At 31.8% G+C, this 14256-nt stretch overlaps 1 protein-coding gene across 3 annotated transcripts in view; it reads right to left on the bottom strand.

The window, feature by feature from the left end:
• Csmd3 (CUB and Sushi multiple domains 3) overlaps nt 1-14256 on the bottom strand; it is a 1133871-nt gene that overhangs the window by 283190 nt on the left and 836425 nt on the right. For all 3 annotated transcript variants that reach the window (XM_027947308.2, XM_027947313.2, XM_027947317.2), the window contains 2 exons: nt 9784-9910; nt 7943-8145 (listed from right to left, as the gene is read on the bottom strand). In XM_027947308.2, the coding sequence (XP_027803109.2) occupies nt 7943-8145; nt 9784-9910 (330 nt within the window). The remainder of the gene's footprint in view (nt 1-7942; nt 8146-9783; nt 9911-14256) is intronic.

Raw genomic sequence — 14256 nt, 5'->3', positions numbered from 1 at the left:
CAAATAAATGCATGCATATACAACCCACTCACTATTCACCAGGGTGCCAGTAATACACAGTGAGGAAAGCAAGTCTCTTTTAAGAAATGGTATTTGGAAAACGAGGTATTCACATGCAAAAGAATGAAATTGGAAAATTATGTCAAACACAAAAATCAATTCAGATGGATTATATGCAATTCAAATGGAGTATATAGATCTGAAACTATAAGACTCTTGGAAGAAAACATAGGGGAAAAAGCTTCATGACCTTGGTCTTGGCAATGACTTCATAAATATGATCCCTTAAGCATAGGCAACAAAAGCAAAAATAAACAAATGAGACTAAATTCAACTTAAAAGCTTTTGCAGAGCAAAGAGAAAGCATAATAAAATAACAATCTATGGAATAAAATATATTTTTATCTAGAATTTCATAACAGGGTAATGTCTTAAGTAGATAAGTAACCTCTACAGCTCAATAGCAAGTGTACAAATGACCTGATTAAAAAATGGTCTAAGGACTTGAACAGACATTTCTCTAAAGAATTCATGAATTGGTTAACAGGTATGTGTAAAAAAATGTCACTAATTGTGAAGGGTATGTAAATCCAAATTACAATGATATCTCACCTCAAAATTATCAGGATGATATTTATGAAAAATTCAGCAAGTTTTGCCAAGAATAGAGGATAGAATACAGGCGCACTGTGAAAAGGCACAATGGTGCAGCCACTATGGAAAACAGCATGGATGGTCCTCAAAAAATTAGAAATAGAACTACTACCACATTATCCAGCAATATACTTTAGATATTTATTGGAAATAACTAAAATCAGGATCGAGAAGAGATATTGGCATTCCCATAATCATTGAAGGTCTATTTGCAATAGCCAAGATATAGAAATGATCCAAGTTTCCACAGACAGAAAAGGAAATGTGTTATACACACAGAATATAATACTTAAAATAGAATATTTCTGCCTTGAAAAGGAAAGACTCTGCTAAAATGGTGCATGCCTATAATCCCAGAGACGTGGGAGGCCGAGGCAGAAGGATCACAAATTCCAGTACAGTTTAGGCAACTTAGAGAGTCCCTGTCTAAAAATATTTATTTAAAGAAGATCTGGGGATGTAGCTTAGTTGAGCCCCAGGTTAAATAAAATTCCTGTACCACAATGAAATCAAATAAAAATACAATAAAATGATTCTTCAAAATGTGAAAATATGAACCATCCTGGAGAATATTATGCTACGTGAAATAAGCCAGTCATGAAAGGAAAGTACTGCATGATTCAACTTCTATGGTGGATATAAAATAGTCACTTCATAGAAACAAAGACTGGACTACTTTTTGCCAGGAGCTGGAGAGAAGTGGAAATGGTAGTTACTAACCAAAAATGGGCATGATATTCAGCTAAGCAAAAAGAATAACCTTTAGAGCAGCTGCTTTTTAACATCAGACCTCTAGTTAAGAATAAGATATTCTACACCTAAAAAACTGTTAAGAAGTTGGATTTCATGTTAATTGTTCTTCCCAGAATGAATTAAAATAAAAATGAAGAAAACTCACCTTCATAGGTATGATCCCTAAATTATAGGCAACAAAAGCAAAAAATAAACAAATGAGACTAAATTCAACTTAAAAGCTTTTGTAGAGCTTTTAAGTTGCACCATGAAGTCAGGTACTTTAAGGTGATCAGAATATATTTAATATATCACATACTTTAAAATGAAGATATATTTAATACATTAGCATGGCTTCATATCACCAGTTAATTTAACTTTCTATTTTAGTATAATTCAATGCCTTCTTCAATAGCTTATAAAACATTAAAATGATACACAGGACAATAATGTCTCATTTAATCCAGTATTCCTATAATTTTTGGTCAGACAGAAAAAAACATCAAAATGTATTTGTCCCTCTAAAAATTATTTATGACTTATTTAAGTATAATTTAATGAAATGTGATCAGATGGAATTACCTGATTCATAAAAAATGTATTTAAGAGCTATAAAATATTTGGGTTTGTAAACAGTAATAAAAAAGATTACTCTAGATTCTTTTCTGCTGTCCTTTGAAACTTAGTTTCAACTTTTTCAAGAATGGGTTTGTGCAATATCCTTGTTGATCTCTGCTTAGGTTCTTTTCCATTACCCTTTTGGCTGAATTAACATATTGGTGGACATCAGCTTTCTAAGCAAATGGATATCCACACATACTTTCTCATTAAGCAAGCACTTTTTAAAATTTCACTGCTGACATAAAGGCCTACTGCAAAATAATAAAATGGCACCTTTGTGATAAATAATAGGGTTTGAATTCACACTAAAAGAGCAAGTATAGAAAAACTTTCAGACGATATTTTAGAAGTCTACAACCTGAGTGACTGTGAAGCCTCTATTTCTATACATATTTCAAGAACACATATTTCTTATTAATCCTGACAATTTGTGGTCTGGCAACTTTGTGTTACTTTCAAACTACAACAAAGACAATGGCATATCTACTTGTTATAAGAAAATAGCTGTGAGGGCAACAGTGTCAAATGTTTCTCTCCTTACCATCCATAGTCAGAATGGGTTAGGGGTTTATAACAGAAATTTTTATCTTTGTATGTATGTGTCCTACACATTGTCCTTGAAAGGGGGGTTTGAATTAGTTGACAACTAGAAAAGGTTGGAAAAGAGATGCCAGTTATCAGTATTTGTCTTTCATATTTAACCATGTGTTATAATTACTCTGAGTACTGTAAACATGTCTCACATTACCAGATAAGATAAAATACAAAGTAGAGATTAAAAACACATCTACTATGGTTTATTTGAATGAAATATTAATAATGATACTTTGTCAGAAATGGAAAATACAGGCCAGATGCCAAACCAGTCATGATGCCAGAACAATAGACATAAAATAGGAATATCCTGATCAAAACATGAAATTTAAGAGCTCTAACATACTATGCATACATAACCAGTGCAGTGCAAATGTAGAAGGAACAGATTCTGCCTAGGAGTTCATTGACACTATAAGTATTGTTTGACCTGGACCTTGGAAAATGACTATAGATTTTTGAATGTGGACATAATTGTTCCAGGAATATAGAAAATAGTTTTTAAAAGAAACAGTAATGTGAAAGAATATTTTCTTTCATAGCAGTGCAGTTGACTGAATGTATGGATATTTTAGCTGACAAAGTTGGCAGGTAAGGTAGGTACAAATTGTGGAAGTTTTAAATGTAATGCCAGAGTTCTAAGTTTAGAACCAGGTGGCCATTCAATGATTTTAAACTTAGGATTGATGTGAAATTTGTATTTCAGAATGGTCAGGAAGGCAGAAATGTGGAGAAAAGTTTGAAGTGAGTAACTTGTTGTCTATTACAGCAATGCATGGAACAATAATGAGATTGGGAACAATAATGAGTTTGGGAACAAAAGCAGGGGCACCATGTGGTCCTTTAAGGTTGGGGGGACTACAACCTCTCATAGCTAAGGGATCTGTTTCCTTGAGAATTTTGAACAGTTTAAGCTATGAGCCTTAGTATTTTGTATCACCCAGCAGGGACAGATTCTTAACAGAGAGGTCAAAGAGTGAAGAGCATAGAAAATGCTCTGTCAATTGACTATTCTGTGGGCAAATGACAGCATGATACCCAGTGATGTCCTCCCCGAGGAACTAAAGTGGAGTAAGACAGGCAGATTACAAATTTAAGCAGGGGATATAGAGGCTGACTGCTGAGAAGCAAGGACAGCATATAGGACAGCATGAGGTGGCGTTGTCAGACTTAAGCAGCTCTGATTAAGCAAAAGTGCCTTGCAGAATGTATCACCAAGTGGCCAAACTGCAGATTCTATAAAGAATGAATAGATCATGAAATAGAAGTCAAGAGGCTCCTGATAGTGGCTTGATGAAGATTATAAAGTTGGTAAGTGACCTACATTCCAGTTAAATTCACTTTTCACCAACTTAGTGAAATACATTTCATTAGTTGCAAAATTTTGGTGAAAACTGTTCTGCTACCATTGCCTGACTCATTTTTTGACTATTTTGACTTCCAATAAACAACAGCTATTTGCTCAAAAGAAAAATAGGAATGGTGGAGGTGGGAGGATAAAGGAAGATCAAATGAAAATCTGACAATTAAAATGATAATATATTCTCATCTAGGATTGTCCTACTTTATGCGTAGGTTTGAGTACAATTTTCTGAGTATATTTTAAATAATGTTTCCTTTTACTTTCAAAACTATCTTTGATTTGGTCAGTATATTATATGATTGCCCAAATGAAATCATGATTCTATATGGATATTGCAGGAGACAAAGGAACCTACAATATATTTGGGAAAGCAAAGATCACATATTTAAAACACCTCCAGAGTGATGAAATATTAAATCATGTATTCTTACTTTTATCTGGAAAAAATACACTTATTGAAAGATACATAATAATAGACGTAAAATAGTCAGAAAATGTTTTACTATTGAAGAATTCATTACAATGAGTTTAGAAAAATGAGCAAAATTTAAGTACAAGGGAACAGAAGTAACATTATAGGTGAAAGAATCTTTGGTGACAGAAAGCTCTCTCTTATGCTCTTCTCTCCCCCCCCCCTCGTGTGTGTGTGTGTGTGTGTGTGTGTGTGATGAAATTAAGATTTGCATAGCTAGGTGCCATGGCACATGCCTGTAATCCCAATGGCTCTTGAGGCTGAGGCATGAGGATCAAGAGTTCAAAGCCAGCCTCAGCAATAAGCTAGGTGCTAAGCAACTCAGTGAGTTCCTATCTCTAAATAAAATACACAAAAGGACTGGGGATGTGGCTCAGTGATTGAGTATCCCTGAGTTCAATCCCCCAGTACCCTGTCTCCCCCTAAAAAAAGATTTGCCTGAATTAATGGAAGATGCATTTGATAATTAATTGAAGATAAATATGTTTAACAGCTGGTCCTTAACAGACTCTTCTAAAATGAATGAATGAATAGGATGAAATAGATTTATTCAGTGAAGGGGAATCTGGGTAGGCACTGAAGTGGCCAACTCTGACCTGCAAGCCAAATTTGACCCACCACAGTGGATAATTGGCCTTTAGTCCATTTACCTTCCCTTTAATACTACTGATTTACTTTGAAAATTAGATGAGTTTTTATAAAATTCCTCATTTCAACTTCCAGTTTACAATTGTCCTGTCTGCTTACAAAGCAAAATGGCTGCAGTCAAAGGGGACAACTGTTCCTTGCAAACAAACCCACATACTCTATAGCTTTCCATTATTCCTTTTCACTGCTTCATTTGTATAAATCTCTAACTTTTTAAATCGCCTGATTTTTGAGAGTTTGACTTTTGCTGGAGTGCTTAGGATCATCATAAGGAAGCTAAGTTAGTTATGATGTATAGCTTCACTGCAACTGATATTGTAAAACTGAAACCTTTCTCTTTCCTCTACCATATTTGTACTTGTATCTAGAATAATGACAGAATATAGTAGTGGTAAATGTTAAGCATTTACTATATCCAAACATGGTATTACTCTACTTTCAGTCATGTGTAAGTATGAATCACATTTCCAAGCAAATGCTAGTAATATAGCCTAGAACAGACTGACATTCTCAACCTCAGTACATATATCTGGGAAATGAGGATGATATATCTTATATACTTTGTGAGGATTAAATAAGATCATGTATTCAAAGCACTTAAAGTGGTTCTTGGCATTAATCAACATCTGATTCATAAAAATAATATTTTCCCATTTGAAACCTTAACACTGGGAAATCTGAGGAAGCATGAACATTACTGAAGATTTCTGATAGACTAATTTGCATTGATTGACATGTTTCACGATGTATTAACACTCAATTGTAACTTTAATAGGCTCTACAAACATATTAGATATAAAAATGAAGTATTAATATTAAAGATAATATCCAATTGAAAATTCTCAGAAATGCAATTGTAACAGCCTGTTTGCTTGCACCAGGTGCACTTTATAATCACTAACATTAAGCCAGAAAGAAGTACCTTTTCACATTAATGTATACAGATTCATTTTTAAATATTTAATTACAATAGCCATTTAGAAGAAAAATATTATTTAATACTAATTTAAGACAAAAGAAAAGAGAATTGTTAGTTGTCAAACTACCACTAGAAACAACAGAGGTTGAACAGTTCTCTGGCATATTGCCCCTATTTCAAAACAAAAGAAAAAGTAGGAAATAGAAGATACAAATATCAATAATATATAGTTGGCAAATGTTTCACAATTAGAAGTCGCTTATATTCATTGAGTATATGATCATTTTTATATCTTTTTGTCAAAAGATGTACTTAAAGAGCAAATTCACAACTACTGAGTTTTGGACTTGTCTCTCACGTAAGCTTAATTTGTATAATACAAAATAATTCATTGTTTTAGTCAATGATGTCAAACAACTATTTTGACATACTAGTTTGACAACTAGTTTTCATTCTTTCAATATATGGTCTTGGAAATCTTGATAGGTTTCTGTTAGTATGACTTTTAAAGACTATACAAATAGAGGATTCATTAGATAATTTTCTCAAAGAGATCATGTGTTCACAATGAAAGTAAAATTAACATTTGAATTTTTAAACTTTGCATTCATTTTCTCCAATCACTACACTACAATTCATTATTAAAAGCAACATATATTTAGCCAGAAAAAAAAATCAAAGTAAGGGAACACTGATAATTACTTAGAGTGAATGGTATTTCATTGTTATAGGAAAGTGTTAATTTAAAAATAGTCTAAACTATTTTGTCAAAGATATCTATGAATGTGTAATTAAGATATTAAACAGGATAAAAATAAAATCAGTAAAAATATAGGTTTGCATTTTTGTAATGACAAATACTCATTTTCTTCCTTATCTACAAAAATATCACATTTTAAAATATTACAATGTATAGTATGTTAAATTATAGTTTGAACATGCCTAATCTGAAATTATGAAAACTCTCAATGTGGAAAATTAAGTGGCTGAACTCATGTGCCTGATCACCATCAAAATGCAGGAATAGCCAGTTTGGTGTCACACACCTGTAATACTTGCCACAAGAGAAGCTTAGACAGGAGGATCACTAGTTCAAGGCTAACCTCAACAACTTATGAAGACTCTAAGCAACATAGAAAGACCCTGCCTCAAAATTTTTTAAAAAAGGGATAGGGATGTGGCTTAGTGTCAGACCCTGCCTCTGGGTTCAATCCCCAGTACAATACACACACACACACACACACACACTATATATATATATATATATATATATATACACACTATATATATATATATATATATATATATATATATATATATACATACATACACACACACATACATACACACACTTACACCACATACACACACACACATATATACATATATATATGCAGGTACATTAAAATATTGTATGAAAATAGGTTCAAATTACATATATAAGATATGTATGAAACACAAATAAATTTTGTGTATAGAACAGGGTCCTATCCCCAAGATATGTCACTCAGTATATTCTAATTTTCCAAAACTTGAAAAATCCTGAATCAGAAATACTTCTGGTCTCAAGTATTTGGGATAAGGGATGCTTAACCTGCATAAATCTGTGATACAGTTATTTCATTAACTAAATTATTTAATTTCTTTCTTTCTTTTTGCTTTTTATTGGTGCAATATAATTGGCTGAATTATTTCAACTCGACCTTTACTTTAAGGATAATTGGTTGGACAACTGCAAAGGCAGTCCTAATAATTAATATTCAAAGTTCATTGCATTTCTTTTTTCCAAGTACAATTTACCTTAGCTAAAGAGAAATTAGAAGACCCCAAATACAAATATTTAATATCATTACCATTTTAAAATTATAATTTTGAACAGTAAAGAGGACTATTTTAATAGTATTAATGTTTCACATTTAAAATAATTTTAAAAACTTACTTGAAAACTGAATTGCAAATCCAGATTTACTGATATAAAAATCTGTATCAAACTGAATGGTTACTATGTTGAGGGTGCTGTGAATTCCTTCAGGAATGAGAGATCCACTAATTTCCTTTAAAAGCATCTCATTTTCTGGTGGACCATCCCAAACTCGTAGTATGTCATGTGATGCTTCCGTATCAAAAGCAAGAAACTGCAGGCTGTGGATGAATGATATTATCTCTGATTATTTTAAACAATGATTAAATTTTAAATAAGAAAAAAAGATGAATATGCACTGTAGTTTTTACTGAATATTCCTTTTTGCTGAGATGAAAAATGAATTAGGTAAATAGCACATGTAATTTTAATTATTTTTTCTTAAACAATAAAATTTATTTCTTTAGAACACAATTAAAAACAGTATTTAATCACCTTTGCAAATTACATAAATTTCAGGTATACAGTCTTTTCAGTGTTTATGAATGTTAACTGTGGTAACTAAAGGTAAAATTTATGGAGGTTCTTGTATGTGCAAGGCTGCACAAATGTATTATGAATATTTTCCTTGTTAAATTGTTATAATGACTAATGGAGCAGGAACAATTTTAATCTCAATTTTACAAATGTGGCAAACAGAGTTTAGATAAATTAAATAATTGCACAAAGGGTAGCTGACTCATAAACTGAACTTAATTTGTCTGATCTCACAGTATACACTTTAACTACTGTTTCACATTAAATTTGTTCTGTTTAATGTCTAATCTAGACAAAATTAGCATCTGATACTTTCTGTGCCAAGTGAAAAAATTAGTATTCCTGTTATATCAACACACTTAACAGCAAATACACTTTCTTGTTTGATATATGAATTGTCACAGCTTTACATTTGGGTTGCATATAAATATCAGTTATTGTTCTTTAACAAAACCTCAGAAGCCTATTGAATTTAATATTTCCAAGTTTAATATGTCTGATATTTAAATAAAGCAATGCATGATATAAACTAAAGGAAGATAAGCTAGGGATAGATCCAAGGAAACCTGTTTTGAGTTACACATATTTTCTTGCAAAAGCAGTGTACCAGTTCATACTGCAACCTGAAATTCATAGGAGTACACCACCTAGAAGCCTGTCTGAAATTTCATTTGTATGAACAGCAATTCTTAAATTTAAAGTTATTAATGAGCAAAAACTCACTAATTAGCTTATAAGTCAAGGATGACTGTTCATTTATTAATCCACTCTCAGTCAAAGGCATAATAAGTAAAATGGGGTATGAGAGCTGTGTTAGCTTTGGAAACTTGACTTGTGTTGATCTCGAAGGCTACGGTTCTGTACTCATGTATGGGGCAAGGACTGGAACAATTGCAAGCCACCTACCTAAACTCAGCACTGTTAATGGGCAGAGAGCTGTTGCTTCAGAAATGTGCCTGAGACCAGGGAAGATGGGAAATGCTATTAAATTCTTTCTTCTAAATGCCAGTGAGGTTGCACTTAGTGACTTGAACAACTTTGTATACTTATCAAAATGATGGATTCAGCATCCCGAGTTATCAAGAATTGAAAGAACAAAGTCCACAAGAAGCAGGGAAGAATTTCAACTTCTGTACCCTCTTATAAGTAGGAAAAGTTTTCTCCTAAAGGGTTTCATGAGTTACTTTGCAGCCTACAATCCAAAATCAATAAATCATTCTAATGAGTACTTTATTTTTAATAATTTAAGCTCATGAAACCATGTTTTCCTTTACCAAGGTCAATACTATTGAAAAATCTTGATACTTGATTGATATTATACAAAGGAACTGAGCAAGAAAATCAGATTTCCTGGTAGCTTTGAGAAAATGAAATCTACTTACCTGACAATGTTTCCTGGATCTACCTCAATCATCCACATGCAACGCAGATTATTGTCATATGGAAAAGGGTAACCAGGAGATAAGATTCTTCCTGATGATTCTCCTTTAAAACGACCTCCACATTCAGCTAAAAAAATTTAAGTCACAATTCAATGAGAGTCTTTCCAAAACAATCTATAATTTTTTCAAGAGTATGTATTTTTTCGCATTAAGGAAAATTTAATCTCCCCTCTTCTTGGAAGTAAACATTTGTATAAGCATTCTTAGATCAAGATATTAATCGAAGCAAGGATATATTGTGTAATAAAATAACATAATCTCAAATTAGATCACATAAAAGAGGCAGGAGGATCTCGAATTCAAAGCCAACCTCAGCAATTTAGCAAGACATTAAGCAATTCAGTGAGACCCTGTCTCTAATAAAATACAAAATAGGATTAAGGATGTGGCTCAGTGGTGGGGTGTCCCTGAGTTCAATCCCTGGTACCCAAAAAAGCCCAAAATTAAAAATAAATAAATAAATAAATAAACAAAGTAATGATAATTTTAAAAGGGAAACAGATGGTGAGTTGCTCACTGCTAGTGACTTGAATAATTCATCATCTTCCTATCCCATCTCTCAGAAAAACTAATCTTTACTGCAGTCCCCTGAGGCATTCTAAATTTCAGTGTCCTTTTATTCCCTTTTAAATCACCCTAAACTTTTCCCCTTTCAACCTCCCCAAAGTCAAACTGGCATTTTTATTATATTTTTTAATTCAATTAAATCTAATTTAGTTTTGATTCAACGTGGCCTCTAAGTTTTATAAAATTTATTGAATTAAAATATAAGTATTGCCATACAATGTAATTATAATTTTATTTTTTGAGAAATTTTCTCCTTATTTTAATTCTATCTGATACCCTCGGGATTTTTGAAGTGATCCTTCTCTGGTAAGGATATAATCTAGAAAAAACGGTCTGTATTGGAGAACAGAGAATCTAAGAATTTTGTTGACTATACTGACCTATATTTCTAAACCCTAAAAACAGGGAAAACACTGTGTAATGCATTATACATTTAAATATTCCCCAGATTATCCTTCTGCCAAAAATTAAGCAACAAAAAACCATTTTACTTTTAGCTTAAGTATAGGAAAATACTTGTATTTATTTTTCTTATTCTCTGTTTCTATTTTATTCAGATTCAGTGACTGAATAATATTTTTGTTGCTGCTTATCATTATTACTACTATTATTAGGCCAAAAAAAGATTAAAGACAGAAAGTTTTATGGTTTGGAAGAGACTCTAGTACATAGAATATGACTCAAATTAGTAAGCTCCATTTATGCAGATTTGTTTCAAAGATCTTAGTATATTGTACCACTCTGTGGTGATTAATTTTGTGTGTCCACTTGGCCAAGCTATAATACCCAGTTATTTAATCAAATGCTAATCTAGGTATGAAAGTATTCTGTAGATGTGGCTAACAGTTTAAGAAGATTACCCTCAGTAATGCAGGTAGACCTCATCCAATCAGTTGGAAGGCCTCAAAAGCAAAACCTGTTTTCTAAAAAAGGAAATTCTCCCTTGAAGCTACAGTGTTAATTCTTGCTTTGATTTTCAACCTGTTGATATTCCCTATGGATTTTGGACTTGCCAGCACCCAGACATAAGTTCATTCTTTTTTTTTTTTTTTTAAGTGCTGGAGGTTGAACCCAGGGCCTCTTAACCACTGAGCCATATCCCTAACACTTTTTTTTTTTAATTTTTTATTTTGAGACAGGGTCTCACTAAGTTGCTGAGGCTCACTTTGAACTTGTGATCCTCCTCTTCACTATCTTGAGCTGCTGGATTTATAGGCATGCACCACTGCACTCAGTGCCTTAAAAAATTTCTTAAGAGAAAGAAATCCTACTGGTTCTGCTTCTCTGCAGAACTTTGATACAAACAGAGGACTAAGAAAATATTATTTTGTATTGCAATATTGATTTTAATTTAATAAAGAAGTAATTTTTAAAATAAGTTTTAAGATGTCGCCATCACTTACATTTTTTTTCTAATTTGTTTGACAAAAACTACAACTATATAAAAAACTGCAACTATATAATTACTGCAGGTTTATTAATTTTTCATCCTTTATGGTTTTTCACTATTATTGGCATACATTATTTTGAGGATACAGCAGATACTTCATTCTTCCAGATTAATTTTGAATCAGAGTTTTGTTTACTATATTCCATTTTGAATTTAAACAGCTTTTTTCCTCCATATTTCTTTGCTCAACTATAACTTGGCACTCTGATCTCAAATGAATCAGTGGGATAGTTGTAACTAGAGTTCATATTCTGACAGAAGAATTATGTTTGCAAAATAAAAATGTGATATACTACTTGAAGAAGAAATAGGTTTAAATTCCTCCAGTTATGATGCTTCAAAAATTATTTTTTTCTTTGGTCAATTTATAAGCTTCAGAAATGTAATTACCTAGAAATTATCCATACAATTGAGAAAAATTTTGCATTTAACAGAGGCAAAAATATAGCCATAATAGATATTTAAAGTTAATGAGCAGAACAAAAAATATAATCTTATATCAGACGGTAAAGCTATTATTCTTGCTGGTAGAGAATACTATCTAAAATAGAATTTCATCTTCTGTTATCATGGAAATCATCGGCATCACTCAACTTGTGCTAACTGCTTATAGTCATTAACCTTGACTACCATTATAAAATATAAAAGTTTACCCTTCCCACAAAATATTGTACTGTATCAAATCACTGTTTGACTTGGAATATTTATAAATATAAAATGCATTGATTTCTTGAAAACATAATTAAAATTTTCTGGTCTCAGACCAAATGTTCTAGTTGTATAAAATTTTTCCAAAAAGTATAGAATCTCTTCCATTTGGTTCAATGTACTCATTAAATATATGATTTTAATGTATTGTGTTGTGATTTTAATATTAAGGACATCATGGTGAAATAATATTTAAACATTTATATGTGATATTATAGCACTTAATGCTTTTCTGAACATATTTCATACCCAATTAAAAATACAGCATCTGTGCTGAGGATATAGCTAAGTTGGAAGAGTGCTTGTCTTGCATGCCCAAGGCCATGGGTTTAATCCCCAACACCACACACACACACACACACACACACACACATGCAGAATCAGAAAGAATTAATCATTGGTGCATTTTTCTCATAACTAATGCCAATGGGCCTTTTATTGGTCATATTCCAGAATCCCAGACTTTTGGTAATTAAGGTTGATTACTATTTTAGGAATTATTCTCATAATTCATCCAAAATTTAGATGCCTTCTGAAAATAATAGACTGTGATTACATTTTGGTTAGATTAAAAATATGTATTATTTCCATGTGAATCAATATTTTAGTAGAGCAGCAGAGATCTCATGACATCAAAAACACAGTGCAATTGGTTGAAAGGCGTCTAATGGCTAGAATTTCATTTTTTCTACTTGAATTCTAGCAAGTTTTGTGGTGATTTTAATGTTTATCATAAAACAAATGATAGAAAATTTCCACTTGCTTCTGAAGTTTGGACCTCTAAATTTATCAACTTGGCAACACTAAACACATACAATTTTTTTTTATCAATTATACTTGTTTATTTAAGCTGTTTAGAAAAACACTCATGTCAATTTTATCCAAACAGGCCTGACACAGAACGGATTTGTATTTCTAAAAGCCATCAAGAATTAAGAATGGATAAAAAAAAAAAAAAAATCTCTGCATGTTTGTTCCTTAGTAGGTTAGCATTTTTGATTAAAATGCTTTCTTTTGTTCTCCTAGTATTTTGAGTCCAAAGACTTGATCTTTGGTGCAAAAATGAAAGAGAGACAAAGATGTCTCTATCAATACTTATCTATACACCCTCACACCTTCACATGTACAATTATATATTAACTGATATTCAATATGGTAGAAATAAAAAGATAATCCAGCTATGCAATAATAATAAAAACAACCCATAATGATCATTCTCTAGGTTCATGTCCGCAATATATCTTGTTACTGACTTTCACATGCCTTTTCCTTTTGAAATTGGCAATTATGCTACACACACATAAGAAAAGCCACTGGTATTTCAGTTTTTTAAAAGTTCATACATACAAGAATGTGTTTATGTTATTGAATAGATTTCTTGTTTTTTTTTTTTAAATTCACCTTTATCTAAAGATGTGCATTAATTTTGTAAATTAAAACAAATTTCGTCAACAGGGTTCAATAGATTTGTATGATTAAAAGTCTTTAACATTTTTGTAGTGAGTTGAATTTTATATCAAGAGCAGACATATGACTCCATACAGACATACAGACCATATTACCCTGTAAAAAGTATACATTTATTTATTTATAGGGTGATGAAAAGGACCCTAACACTTCCCATGAATTTTCTTTGAAATTTTAAGCTATTAGTTCATTAACTTCCTGATTTAAGGTATGAGTTGTGT

The sequence above is a fragment of the Marmota flaviventris genome, chromosome 15 (assembly GCF_047511675.1).
Source record: "Marmota flaviventris isolate mMarFla1 chromosome 15, mMarFla1.hap1, whole genome shotgun sequence".
NCBI lineage: Eukaryota > Metazoa > Chordata > Mammalia > Rodentia > Sciuridae > Marmota > Marmota flaviventris.
This window is presented reverse-complemented; position numbering and strand designations above follow the sequence as displayed.